Source organism: Taudactylus pleione, unplaced genomic scaffold (genome assembly GCF_031769625.1).
Source record: "Taudactylus pleione unplaced genomic scaffold, aTauple2 ptg000253l, whole genome shotgun sequence".
In the NCBI taxonomy this organism is placed as follows: Eukaryota; Metazoa; Chordata; class Amphibia; order Anura; family Myobatrachidae; genus Taudactylus; species Taudactylus pleione.
In genome coordinates this window covers 3,718,790-3,733,571 of record NW_028284655.1, presented here as the reverse complement: position 1 = coordinate 3,733,571, position 14,782 = coordinate 3,718,790, and the positions used below count along the sequence as shown (strand labels likewise).

Genomic DNA, 14,782 nt, shown 5'->3' with positions numbered 1-14,782 from the left:
AGTCTAAACTATGTGATAGCAGCTACCAGGTTTCCATCAGTGTGACGGATAGTGTAGGACCTGCAGAGAAGTGGGGTCCCGTGATGTGGGCTGCGGGCTTAAATGCATTGATCAATCCATGAACCAAATCCCCATTATTTATACATCATTGTGAGTGTTTAAACATGGTGAGTGCTGGGTTTTCTGATATATATATATATATACACACACACACACACACACACACACACATACATATACACAGTCAGGTGCATAAATTTTGGGACATTGACAGAATTTTCAGATTTTGGCCTCTATTCACCACAAAATGGTTTTGAAATGAAACAAACAAGATGTGCTTTAACTGCAGACTTTCAGATTTAATTTGAGGGTAATTACATCTAAATCGGGGGAAAGGTGTAGGAATTACAACAGTTTCAATATGTGCCTCCCACTTTTTAAGTGGCCAAAAGTAATGGGACTATCAACTCAAAAGCTATTTCATGGACAGGTGTGGGCTACTCCCTAGGTTATTTCATCATCAATTAAGCAGGTAAAAGGTCTGGAGTTGATTCTAGGTGTGACATTTGCATTTGGAATCAGTTGCTGTCGACTCTCAATATGAGATCCAAAGAGCTGTCACTATCAGTCAAGCAAGCCATCATTAGGCTGAAAAATCAAAACAAACCCATCAGAGAGATAGCAAAAACATTAGGTGTGGCCAAATCAACTGTTTGGAACATTCTTAAAAAGAAAGAAACGCACTGGAGAGCTCAGCAACACCAAAAGACCCGGAAGACCACGGAAAACAACTGTGGTGGATGATAAAAGAATTATTCCCCTGGTTAAGAAAAACCCCTTCACAACAGTTGGCCAAATCAAGAACACTCTCCAGGAGGTAGATGTATATGTGTCAAAGTCAACAATCAAGAGAAGACTACCACAAGAGTGAATATAGAGGGTTCACCACAAGATGCAAACCATTGGTGAGCCACAAAAACAGGAAGACCAGATTAGAGTTTGCCAAACAACATTTAAAAAAGCCATTACAGTTCTGGAACAACATCCTATGGACAGATGAGACAAAGATCAACTTGTACAAGAGTGATGGGAAGAGAAGGAAAGGAACTGCTCATGATCCAAAACATACCACCTCATCAGTGAAGCATGGTGGTGGTAGTGTCATGGCTTGGGCATGTATGGCTGCCAATAGAACTGGTTCCTTTGTATTTATTGATGATGTGACTTCTGACAAAAGCAGCAGAATGAATTCTGAAGTGTTTCGGGCAATATTATATGCTCATATTCAGTCAAATGCTTCAGAACTCATTGGACGGTGCTTCACAGTGCCGATGGACAATGACCCGAAGCATACTGCAAAAGCAACCAAAGAGATTTTTAAGGCTAAAAAGTGGAATGTTATGCAATGGCCAAGTCAATCCCCTGACCTGAATCCGATTGAGCATGCATTTCACTTGATGAAGACAAAACTGAAGGGAAAATGCCCCAAGAACAAGCAGGAACTGAAGACATTTGCAGTAGAGGCCTGGCAGAGCATCACCAGGGATGAAACCCAGCGTCTGGTGATGTCTATGCGTTCCAGACTTCAGGCTGTAATTGCCTGCAAACGATTTGCAACAAAGTATTAAAAAGTGAAAGTTAGATTTAGGATTGTTTAGTTTGTCCCATTACTTTTGGCCCCTTAAAAAGTGGGAGGCACATATAGAAACCGTTGTAATTCCTACACCGTTCACCTGATTTGGATGTAATTACCCTAAAATTAAATCTGAAAGTCTGCAGTTAAATCACATCTTGTTTGTTTCATTTCAAAGCCATTGTGGTGGTGAATAAAGGCCAAAATATGAAAATTCTGTCAATGTCCCAATATTTATGCACCTGACTGTATGTATGTATATATATATACACACACACACACGTACGTACATACATACATACACACACACTGACAGTATAGCGAAATAAACAGACAGGCAGCGCTAACATAAGTCACATACAAGGCAGAAATACAATAGAACTGCAGAATGGCATTACAATCAACTACACAGATTCTGTGGTCAGTGACTCAACATCTGGTAGGGTATAGCGCTACATAACCTGACTCCAAATAGAGGTATGTAGGAGGACCGGACCCTGCGATTACCTGAGAGAGCTTTGGCTGAGCCTGGAGAAAATGGCCACCGGAGACCTGTGAGGGAGCGTGGTCAGAGGAGGAGAGCAGCTCAGGGAAGTGAGACCTCAGAGGAATGGCGCCCTGAGCTGAGGGGCCAATTTAATGGAGAAAGCCAACCTCCCCATGCTGACTTTTTAACCACCAGCACGCTGGATTCCCGCTCCGTATGTACCCTGGTGGTCTAGTGGATCACCTTGGACAAAGCCTGCGTTCACCCTCTGGGCCTGATTCAGACCCGCTCGCGAGCGGGTCGATGTTGCCCAAGTGTGCATGCACACGACGGAGGCGGCTCAGTCGTGCGCATGCGCGAGACCCGAATAACGACAGTAGAGCCGTCGTTATGGGTCTCGCACCAAAGGGAGCGTGCTGTCAATGGTGATTGATAGCATGCCCCCTTTGGTGGGCGTGACGGGGGCGTGGCTGCCCAGACGGAGGCCTACCGTCTGGGGCCGGCCCCACTGACATCACTAGTGATGTCAGTGGGAGTGCTTTTGGCTCTGATAGAGCCAAAAGCACTCCAGGGCTTGCGGCAGACGAGACCCTACCACAAGGGTCTCGTTGCAAGCCCAATTGCGCACCATCATTTTGGCTGCTCGCTATAGCTGTGGGTTGTCACCCACAGCTATGCGAGTGGCCAGGAGGCCGCTCCAAAAGGTAAGAGGGACGGCCCTGATTCAGAGCGAGCGCTCTGTCAGAGCGACCGGCTCTGAATCAGGGCCTCAGCTCCTCCAGTCTGTCCCCTGAGACCGGAGGTATGGCTGCCAATCCGAGGGTCACCGCGAGCGATGACCTACCTTACCTGTTCCCTTGGGTCTGGGCTGCAGTCTGGGTCCATCCACGGGGCCAGCCAGCGAGGACGCCGGGATGCATGGCAAAATCACCAGCCGAAGCTGGCGTTGTGGTGCCCGGAGGGGTGATAGAGCGGCAGCGCAGAAGTCCTGCCGGCAGTTTGCTGCCCGCTCAAGATAAACTAAAAATAAATAAAATCATAAAAATAAAGCTATTTGGGCTGCATAATGGTGACCCGACTCTGTCCGGGAACCGACGAAACTGAGGTGCTTCTGGCTCGGGGGCGAGGTATAGGGGGTTGGACCAGTGCTGGGAGCTGAAAGCTTTAACTGCATGGTGCCCGGTCCTCAACCACAACCTACACCCCAAGGTCTCCCTGTGGAGCCCTATGGACCCTGAAGAAGAAACACTCATTACTAGGATTGGCATTGATCATGATCAGCCTGCCTTAATTAGAGGTATTACAAAGTGACTATTAAAAATATGAGATATGGTAAGAACTTACCCTTGTTATCTCTATTTCTACGAAGTCCATAGGGTTCCACAGGATACCTTGGGGTATAGGTGTGACGTCAGTCGCAGGGCACCAAAGAGTTAAGCTTTCAGCCTCCCAGGATGCACTAGGTCCCCCTCCTATACCCCGCCCCCAGGCCAAGGCACCTCAGTTAGTTACCAAGCCATAGGCCGGAGGAGGAGAAGGAAGAGAGAGAACAAAGATCTGGACACATACAAGAATCACATTCTCACCAGAGGGAGACGGAAAACCGGTGACCAGAGCAAAGCCCATCTGCAGCACAGGTGCGACAGGGCGGGAGTCCTGTGGAACCCTATGGACTTCGTAGAAATAGAGATAACAAGGGTAAGTTCTTACCATATCTCATATTTTCTACTTCAGGGTCCATAGGGTATCCACAGGATACCTTGGGGATGTCCCAAAGCAGTATCCTTTAAGGGTGGGGACGCTCCTGTGCAGAAAGGAGAATCCGCCGCCCGAAGGAAGCATCCTGAGAGGCGAAGGTGTCAAACCTGTAATACCTCACGAAGGTATGGACAGAAGACCACGTAGCAGCCTTGCAGATCTGAACTGCCGAGGCACCACGTCAAGCTGCCCACGAAGGACCCACAGACCTAGTGGAATGAGCCTTCAGAGAAGGAGGGACCGGTAGGCCTTCATGAAGATAAGCTTCAGAAATAGCCATACGGATCCAGGCTGCCAAAGTTTGCTTTGAAACAGGCCAACCCTTTTTACAGAAGCCATAGAGGACAACAAAGCGTCCGACTTCCTAAACAAAGAAGTGTGGTCCACATAAGTCCTTAAGGCCCGCACAACATCCAAAGAGGCCTCACCCACGGAAAGACCCGGTGAGTTAAAGGCCGGAACAACTATTTCCTCGTTAACATGAAACTGGGAAACAACTTTGGGAAGAAACTTGGGCCGAGTGCGGAGCACTGCCCTGTTCCCATGAAAAACCAAGAAAGGGGGTCTACAAGAAAGAGCCCCTAACTCAGAAACACGTCTGGCTGAAGCAACGGCCAGAAGGAAAACAGTCTTAGCTGTTAGCCATTTAATATCCACTGAGCCCAGTGGTTCAAACGGCGGTCCTTGGAGAGCCCTCAGGACCACAGCCAAATCCCAAGGCGCCACAGGTGGAACAAAGGGCGGCTGAATACGGAGAACACCTTGCATAAAGGTGCGCACATCCGGGATTGTAGCAATCCTACGGTGAAACCAGACAGATAGGGCCGAAACCTGTACCTTCAAAGAAACAAGGCGAAGCCCATGATCTAGTCCCGCTTGCAGGAAGGCGAGAATCCGAGACAGACGAAACTCCCGCGGTGCATAACCTCTCGGTCGACACCACTGGAAGAACATATGCCACACGCGATGGTATATCCTCGCGGAAGACGGTTTCCGAGCTCGTAACATGGTACGCACCACAGAGCTGGAAAACCCCCGGGACCTCAGCATGGCCGTCTCAATAGCCACGCCGCCAAAGACAGCCGAGTCAGGTCCGGGTGAAGACAAGGACCCTGAGACAGAATGTCCGGTCGTAGCGGCAACCGCAGAGGACTGTCCACGGACAGACCCTGAAGGTCTGAGAACCAGTGCCGTCTGGGCCACGCGGGAGCTATCAACAGGAGCATCCCTCCTTCCTGTTTGAATTTCCGGACTACCCGTGGAAGAAGGGAGACCGGAGGGAACAGGTATGTGAACCTGAACGTCCACCGGACGGACAGAGCATCCACCAGAGACGCCCCTTCGTCTCTTGTGCGAGACCCGTACACCGGCAACTTGTTGTTGTGCCGGGACGCCATGAGGTCGATTTCTGGAAGACCCCACCTGTCCACCAGTAGTTGAAAAACGTCCGGGTGCAGGGACCATTCCCCTGGATGAACGTCCTGGCGACTTAGAAAGTCCGCCTGCCAATTTAGCACTCCCGGGATGAAGACCGCTGATATGGCCGGAAGATTGCGCTCCGCCCAAACCAGGATCCGAGAGACCTCTACGAGAGCCTCCCGACTGCGAGTTCCTCCTTGCCTGTTTATGTAGGCCACGGTGGTAGCATTGTCCGACTGGACCTGCACCGGGTGACCCTGGAGAAACCGCTGTGCCTGCAGGAGAGCATTGAAGACCGCACGGAGTTCCAAGATATTTATTGGAAGCTCCGCTTCTGTCGGCGTCCACCTGCCCTGGAACAAGTGTGGACCCGAAACTGCTCCCCAGCCCCGAAGACTGGCGTCCGTTGTCAACAGGACCCAATTTGGAACCCAGAACGGACGTCCCTTGTTGAGGTGGGTCGTCTTTAACCACCACGCAAGGGACAGGCGAACCTCCGGGGTGAGCACAATCGTCTGGAACTTCAGAGACTGAGGCAGCCCGTTCCACTTGGACAGGATCAGGTGCTGCAGAGGTCTGGAGTGAAACAGGGCGTATTCCACCATGTCGAACACCGACACCATGGAGCCCAGTAACCTCATCGCCGAGTGTAAGGACACCCGGCGGCTGTGCAGACAACTGCGCACCCTTGACTGTAAAGCAGAGATCTTGTCCTCCGTCACGAAGATCCTTTGCTGTCCCGAGTTCAATAAGGCTCCAAGATGCAGAATCCTCCGAGACGGGATTAGAGTGGACTTCTGCCAGTTGATTAGCCAGCCGTGCCGTTGCAGCAGTGCAATGGTCAGGTCCAAGTGGTGTAACAGGAGCTCTGGAGATCCTGTCACCAATAACAGGTCGTCCAAGTACGGCAACATGCGGACTCCTTGCAGCCGCAGAGAAGCCGCCATGACCGTCATCACCTTGGTGAAACACGTGGTGCTGTCGCCAGGCCAAAAGGTAACGCCCGAAACTGGAAATGGTCGCTGCGGTTGCAAACCGAAAGAACTCTTGATGGCGCAAAAGAATAGGGACATGCAGGTAAGCGTCCTGTATGTCCAATGACACCATGTAGTCCCCAGGTTCCAGCGCCAGAATGATGGACCGTAGGGTCTCCATCCGAAACTTCGGGACCCGCAAAGACTTGTTGAGTGCTTTGAGGTTGAGAATCGGACGATATGACCCATTGGGTTTCTGTACCAAAAATAGATTTGAATAGAAACCCTGGCCCCTCTGGGAGAATGGAACAGGCACTATAACTCCAGCCTGGAGCATAGTGTGCAATACCTTCCGCAGCTCCGTAGCCTTGTTCCGGTCTGATGGTAGACCCGTGGTGAAGAATCGAGCCGGGGGTCTGTGCCGGAAGGAGAGGGCGTACCCGTGAGAGACCACCTCCAGAACCCAAGTGTCTGTCGTAGTGAACGACCAACACCGGGAGAACTGCAGCAGGCGGCCTCCCACCCTGGGATCCCCCAAGGGGAGACCCGGACCGTCAGGCCGCAGGCTTGTCATCTGGCTTGGGGGCCGGACGTCTGGTACTCCATGCCTGTTTCCGGGACTTGCCCGATTTCTTAGGGCCAGCCTGTCGAGGAAACGACTGTGGTTTGGGCCTGCCCTGGGCCCTAGATGACCGAAAGGACGATGGTCCAGAACCAGAAGGAGCAGCGGCCGACGGGAGACAAGCAGATTTGGCTGCCGCCAGCGTGGCCACAATCTTATCCAGATCCGGACCGAAGAGAACTTCTCCGGTAAACGGCAACGCTTCCAGACCTTTCTTGGATCTGCGTCCGCCTTCCAGGATCGCAGCCACAAGGTGCGACGAGCAGCTACCGCTGCTGAAGAAATTCTAGACACCAGAGTACTAATGTCTAGAGCCGCCTCGTTGATGTAGGTGGCCGAATCACGGAGATTGCCAATCAACTCCGCTTGTTCGGCCGGACAGTCGGATTCAAAAGAAGCCTCTAATGAATCCGCCCAGCGCTCCATCGCTCTGGCAACCCAGCAAATGGCCATAGCCGGCCGTGCTGCCCCCCCTGCAAGGGAATAAGCGGACTTCAGGCAGATTTCTACCTTGCAGTCCGTAGCATCCTTAAGGGAGGACATGGATGGCATCGGCAATGTGGCACTACGGACAAGACGGGTCACGTGAGAATCCACCTGTGGAGGGGATTCACACTTAGCAAAATAATTATCCGCGAACGGATAAGCCACCGCCAGGCGTCTCTGCGGCTGGTATCTTTTGCCAGGTTGTTTCCACGCCTCCTCTAAATGGTCCACCAACTGACCCGAAAGAGGAAAGACTGTGGCATCGCCCTTCACATCTTTGAAAAAGGCATACTTAGATTTAGCCGCTGGGGGAACTTCGTCCTCAATCACCAAGGCTGTGCGGACCGCCCGAATAAGTCCAGGAATATATACTTTGGACTTAGCATCAGCGTCCTTAGTATGGAAAGGTTCCTGATCGTAAGGATCCAGAATCTCCCCATCATCAGACGTCCCTTCGTCATCCTCATAAGGAGCGGACAGAGACGCCACCGGCCTTTTATGAGGCCGCATCACAGACTCCCCTTGCAATACATCCGACAAGTGCTGTAAAGAACTCGTCAGGGAGTTAACCCACGCTGGCTCCTGAGAACCCGGGTGCGGGGAAATAGGGAGACTGTGGGGTACCACCAATTGTCGTGGGAACCCCTGCATGGGTGACGACACCACAGACTGCTGGGACAAACCCATCGGAGTAAACGCGGGCTGCGGAGCTAACTGGCCCACTAAAGCTGTTAACGCCTGAGCGAAACAAGCCCAGGGCGGCTCCTGTACCGGTGCTGTAACCGTAATAGGCCGCGCCATGGACAACACTGCCGGCAAAGGCCCTCCGCGCTACCCTCCCCCTCCGCTAACGGTACTTTGCACGTGGTACACTGTAGCCGGAGGGGAAAATCACTTTCAGACATGATGGCACCACGTATGTGACCTCTCTCACCAATTAAGTATTAAATAGGCGAGAGACCACCCTGCAGCACCGCACCGCAAGGGCTTTAGCAGAAAGAACAGGGACAGTAATAAAGCTGACAGTTTAGTGAAGAATAGTTACAGGCAGCGCTAGCACAGTCACATACAATGCAGAGAAATAACAATTCCTGCACTAACAGCGCTGATCACTCAACTACACAGACACAGGGCCTGGTAGGACACAGCGCTGCATACACAGACCTGAGCCACAGCGGAGGAGAGGTATGCGGGGGGACCCAGACCACGATGCTTCCTTCCAGACTTCCAGCAGCGTTCACCATGCGTTGCAGAGAAGATGGCCGCCGAGGAGCAGAGAGAAGCTGGCCTGGGGGAGGAGCGCTGACACAGGACCAGTCAGCACAGTGCAGAGAGGGCTGTGTGCAGCGGGGGAGGCGCCGGCTGTGAGACAGGGAAGGCGCGCTCCCCTGGCATGCATTTAACCCCTGGGACGCCGCAGCGCTACCGCTCTGCTGCGGTCCGCTGTCCCAGGGGGTAGTGGAAGCGCAGGTTGGTCGCCTGGCTCCACGCTGCAGCCAGTCCCCAGGGAGCCCCCTGCCTGGGGACTTAGGACCATGTGATCAGCGGGGACCCACCGCGGGACCCCGCTGCTTACCTCTGTCCCCCTTGAATCCGGCCATGGTCCGGAGCATCTGGGGTCACCGCTAGCTGTGACCCCAGACGCCCACCAGCATCCCCGGATCAGTACCGGCGTTCTGGTACCGGCGGGGTGTAGGGAAGACAGCATGGACGTCAGGACTGACTGTCCATGCTGTTCATCCAGTTGTGCAGCCACAGCTGCATGAAGAATAAGCTTCAGGGGCTCTTCTAGCCCCCACTCCAACAGGTGCACCCGACTCCGGCCGGGCACCAAACTAAACTGAGGTGCCTTGGCCTGGGGGCGGGGTATAGGAGGGGGACCTAGTGCATCCTGGGAGGCTGAAAGCTTAACTCTTTGGTGCCCTGCGACTGACGTCACACCTATACCCCAAGGTATCCTGTGGATACCCTATGGACCCTGAAGTAGAAAAATAGGGCTTAGTTTCAACATCAGGAACTGGCTTGAATGTAAGAACTAGGATAGAAATCGTTCTAATCAATTACTGAAGCAGATATCAGAAACCGCTACTGATCATCTAATCTATTTCTAGCCTTCCCGCTAGGCTGTTTTAGCGGGGCGCGGCGCCCTGCTTCTGGAGGTCAAAAAGCACCCTGCCCTCCAGAGGGAGGGCCATAAAGCGCCCTGCCCTCACAGCCTGCGGGTGCAGTCTTCACCTGCGGGTCGCATTGTCCCGCGGGTGGAGAAATGTGCAGTGACCCGGTCACTGCCGGAGAATAGACGCCGGGCGCATGCGCCCGGCATCTATTCTCCCTGTCTGCAGCGCTTGGGGGCTGCCCGGCGCGTCCGTAAGTGCCGGGCACGCCCCCAAGAGTGACGAAAAGGGGACGCGTATTATAGACAATGGCCACGCCTCCTTTTCCGGCACGCGCGCACAAAGGTACCCTCTCTAGCTCCGGCGCCCTGCCTGCCGCCGGAGCTAGAGTGAACACTATTTCTATAAGTCATAATGTAATTGCAGCAAAAGGTGGCTCAACAAAGTACTGACTTTAGGGGGGTGAATAGTTACGCACACTGAAATTTTCTGTTATGTTGCCCTAAATGTTGTTTGATTCACAATATAAAAAAAAAAACACAACTTCACAGTTGTAGGCATGTTCGGTGAATGAAATGATGCACACCTTCATACAATCCATTTTATACTTTTGCAAGTCACTGTATGTCTTTAAACACTGGAAAACAGACAAAAAAAAACAAATTGTTCAAATTGGATAAATTTGTTTTATTTAACCAATTTGGCTGAATGTCCATTTTTGTCTGTTTTCCAGTGTTTGTGAGCAAATGGACGATTGTCATTTGCTCCCATACATTACCAGGTTTTCACTCCAACCAGTCAGATTGGACAGATATCTGCCAGATAATTGTATCGTGTATGCCCAGCATAAGTGTGGAATATAATTGGGCTACTCAGCTGTACTGCTATTTATTCAAATTGTATTCAATTACAAATTTATTAATGAAGTATGTTACATGGTTAGCTATAAAATACAATAGTATGCAAACTTGTGTCTATATTTAAACTAAAAAATGTACATGGTGTAAATGGTCTGCTCTAATCCACCCGTGTGACATGTCATATTGCAGTAATCTTTATTAATTAAATGCTCAATAGAAGCAGTTTACCAGACCCTTTCTGTTCCACAGATTAACTGCAGTCGCGATAAAAAGTTCCTCTCATCGTCCAAGGTCCCGTGAGACGGCTAGCAGCTGGCGCCTTATTTCACTGAAAATGTGTCTAAGTCACAATGCAATGCGACTAGGATGCACCAGCTGGTTAATTTGATATGCGACACTTGTATATCGGAGTACGACTGAGTCTCTGAATCTGTACAGGAATTGCTACAATGTAGCGGGCTGCAGCTTTTTTCATTCCAAGTTCCATTGTGCTTCATATACAGACTCAGGTGCATATACATATACAGTCACATATCAAAATCAGCACAGTCTGCTGGTGCGTCCTAGTCACATGGCAGCATACATTTTCCGCAACAAAAGACCACTGACACTAGCAGAGTAACACAGGACCTGGTGGCTCACGCAGACCAGGCGGGGGAATGGGTATGTCAGACACTCGTGTAATCACTCTGAAGTGTCTGGAGGTGTGTGTAGGTAGTGTGTTCACCATTGGGAGCTATATCTAATGGCAGGGTACGTGCTGTGATTGGCATAGTGGATTGGTGTGGGAGATTAATATGTTCACAGCACCAGCCTCCTGCTCCAGGTAGTGTAGTATTGACATGTACATAAAACTCATCAGTAAAAAGTACACTGCAAGCATCTTTCAGTGACACACAGCAAGTGACAGGGAGAGTCAGTAGGATAGAATCAGAAGTGGTCACCGTCCTCACCTTATTATATTTCTCCAGCAACTGTAAAACCTTTTTATCTTTTAAAAGAGTCTTTGCAGCCGCAATGCAGTTGCCCCTTATGTCCTTGTTTGCGATCTGTAGAAGATACAACAATTACAGTAACTGTCCTGGAACAGGAGGAGACCGGCATCTCCTGCAGGAATAATCAGAGTGGGGACGGCAGCTGGGATCTCTGGTCAAATGGCAAAAACATGGCTCAGGGAATCTAGAAATTAACCAGAGAAAGGCTCTGATATAGTAAGGGGGATTAAGGAAGCTGGAATGGTAAAACAATCAGAATAATGTTGATCTTGTTCTCACAATTTATATAAAAATTCCCTGGAATTGAATGTATATAGTTTCTGTGATAATGATTTTGCTTTTGGTGTAGTCTATTTCTAGTGCACAACTCCAGAAGCAAATGGGCAAAAGGGTCTTATTTTGGCAATATCATAATAAATCTCCCCTTCATTGCTAACCTTGCATTTATTTGAATGGTTCTCTGATTTTGTGTGTTCCAACAAAAGCTGCGGGACATCCTTGATGAAGACATCACAAGCCAGGCAGTGGGCTAAAGCGATACGGTGCATGAAATGTTCTTGACCTATCCCTGGGAGACAAACAATGGATGCTCAGTAAGATGCGTCAGTCTGTCCGAGGAACCAATAAGAAATAGTGTTGTACTTTCAAAAGAAACCTGAAGCTGAACAGAATGGCAACCATGGATAGAACCCAAAGTTGATAGAGGACAAGAAAGAGAGCCAGGTAAATAACACATTAGCAATACAGATTATGTATGTAGGTGGGAAACCAGAAAAGGCCTGATTGATGCCCTGCCACACCTGGAAAGGAGTCTCTGAAGGGGCGTATATTCTGCCTCTTCTGTTCTCGCAACACTTTGTTTTTCTGATACAAGAGGTAATCCTAAGAATAAAGAAAGAGTGAGCGTCCATTCTGATTGGAAGAGCAAACATCGCAGGACACCGATCAGTTTATCACCCACCTGAATAAAGTCCACTCTCTGGTTGGGTAAGAAGATATACAGGTACTTTATGATGTCTTTGTGCCGAGTGGAATTTATGTGCATCTGATGTTCAATCTCGTCTTGAGTGTGAAACCTGCATAAGCTACAGGAAAATGTTGTGCTGGCATCACTGTTCCCCGAATGCTCATTCCCTGCTCGGTCATCTGAGGGCGTCCTTTGGAAACGGAGCAGACAGTAAGCAAAGGAAGACAAAACTACAATACATTTGCTGTTAGAACTCCTGGATAAGTAGAGAAGTTGAGGTAACCTCCACTTAATGGAAGTTAATGTCAGATTTACTTTGCCATTACATATATCACATAGGAAGCCGCATACTGACATAATGGTCTAAGACTGGATAACCCTACAATGAGGTCAGTAATGCGGTCAGCAGAGGTTTATGAGAAGTGGCCCATAAGGGGCGCTGTCCTTACTGATTTTTAGTAGATGCTGTCACGTCTGTCTTCGGCTTCTTGTTTGGTGGACTGTTCACATCTAGAGATTAGAAAAGAGTTGCTGTAACCTCATGCGCTCACTAAATGATTAATGTGTAATGTAACAAAGTAATTACCTGCCTTCCCCACAGACTCACTTTTCTTTGTGTCTCCATTCTGGGCTTCAGTCTTCTTTGTCTAAACAATAGAACAGAAGACATAAATCCTTTACAGCCTAAGAACAATGTTATTTGGTATTGAAATGTATATGAATTATAATTATTTGCGCTAAAATAGTGTATGCATACAGCTAACAATTACCTTTCCTAAACCTGTATTTATTCAAGCACTGTTAATAGATTCAAGATCCCTTATTCTTTTGCCCAGGAAGTTTCCCTACAGGCATAAATAGATTATGGAGGAGGCAATTGGACCCTAAAAGTGAATACAAAGCATAAACTTACAGTGTGGTGTTCAGTCTAAACGTGCCCACACACTAGGCGTTCAGGTCACGATCCGATAGTGTCCGATTTCTGCAGTCGTGGGCACGATTTGGTGTTAAAAACAATCCAAATTGACCCACGATCTATCGTGCATCCTATACTATTCCAGTGCATAGTGTTAAGATTTTCAGATCTTGCCTGCAGCAGGCAAGATCTGAAGATGCGATGTAAGACCAGCGGGTACGTGCATCGGCATCGTAATCCTGAGTAGAGACTCACGACTAGGATGTATTTTACATGATCTGTCGTCCCGATGCGTCGGAATCGGGCTGATCGTGTAAAATATTGCCTAGTGTGTGGGCACCTTAATCCTGACCTTCCATTGTTCCTCAGTTGAAAAGTACAGATATACAAAACTTCCCACAAGCTCTTGGACAGTAGTCAAAGGGCTGCTGATGTGGGTCAAAAAGTTTAAATGACAAAACACAGCTCGCCAATTATGCTTCTCGTGGATGTACTTGCTGATCATCCTACTTATTTTATCAATGAGACCAATTTACAATACGTAGGACACTAGAACCAATAACAGACCGTGACAATGATAAAACCCAGGCCCTTTCCAAAATATTTAAAATGTGCACAAAGATGAAAGCAGCTTCAGGTTTTTCTGTAAATGCAGTATTTCAATGGTTAAGGGCAAGCTATTGTCTTCTGCTACTGAACAGTTTTATGCTCCAGTGCATATCAATGTTTGACTATTAGACAGATTTTGTAGAGGACAAAGTTGTCATATTTTCAGTTCTTATACAGTAAGTGTCTGAGACTTACACCGCTGTGTGTGAATGCCATTAGTAATTTTTTGACACAAAGCTTGTGCTTGAGGTTTTGTAATCAGTGAAAGGAGAGGCAGCAATTATGTAATCTTGCAGTCCAAGGGCTACCCCATCCAGTGTTTTCCCCACAACACCCAGCTGACCGGTGGGAAATCGGAGCATCATGCATCCAGGGCTGAGCCGACTTATACACCTTTACCACCAAAATCCCGGGTCTGACGCGGGATTTGCAACACTTTTCCAGACCGGGGTTTAACCCATTCCACTGCGGCGCCAACCCAGTAATATCCCGGGTAGGTGCTGGCGCTTGGAGATGATGTCATCACCAAGCGCTGGAAACTCCAGCTCTACCCTGAACGCCAAAGCGGACAGGCGACCAGGGGCGGGGGTCCTTCTTGGGGGAAGGGGTAGTCCTTTCGGGAGTCTGATGTCACAGCTGTCACCGGGGAGACGGGCAGGGAGAGATTACAGCCTCCCCGTATGAAGCGGGGATGGGGTAAAAACTGGTACGGTCCAGACCATACGGGGAGGCTGTAATCTCTCCCTCCCCGGTGAAAGCTGTCACGCAGAAAGCTTCTGAATACCACCCAATCACCATGCTGGAAACGGGTCTTGGGTCGTAAGACCTGGGTAACCTGTTTCCACTGAGCTTGACTAGGGTTTTACCCGCTAAAATCTCTGCACGATACATGGGAAGAAATCGACCCAGGATTTTTTCCTAGGAGCCTTTTCCACTGAGCCA

General features: G+C 49.5%; 1 protein-coding gene across 3 annotated transcripts in view; it reads right to left on the bottom strand.

Moving 5' to 3' along the window:
• The window catches only part of LOC148515112 (uncharacterized), a 38,724-nt gene that overhangs the window by 10,149 nt on the left and 13,793 nt on the right, over nucleotides 1–14,782 (bottom strand). For 2 of the 3 annotated variants that reach the window (XM_088480360.1, XM_088480362.1), the window contains exons 7-12: nucleotides 12,902–12,962; nucleotides 12,765–12,825; nucleotides 12,310–12,505; nucleotides 12,149–12,230; nucleotides 11,786–11,916; nucleotides 11,307–11,402 (exon numbers count right to left, since the gene is read on the bottom strand). In XM_088480360.1, the coding sequence (XP_088336486.1) occupies nucleotides 11,307–11,402; nucleotides 11,786–11,916; nucleotides 12,149–12,230; nucleotides 12,310–12,505; nucleotides 12,765–12,825; nucleotides 12,902–12,962 (627 nt within the window). The remainder of the gene's footprint in view (nucleotides 1–11,306; nucleotides 11,403–11,785; nucleotides 11,917–12,148; nucleotides 12,231–12,309; nucleotides 12,506–12,764; nucleotides 12,826–12,901; nucleotides 12,963–14,782) is intronic. The other variant, XM_088480361.1, reaches the window with a different exon arrangement.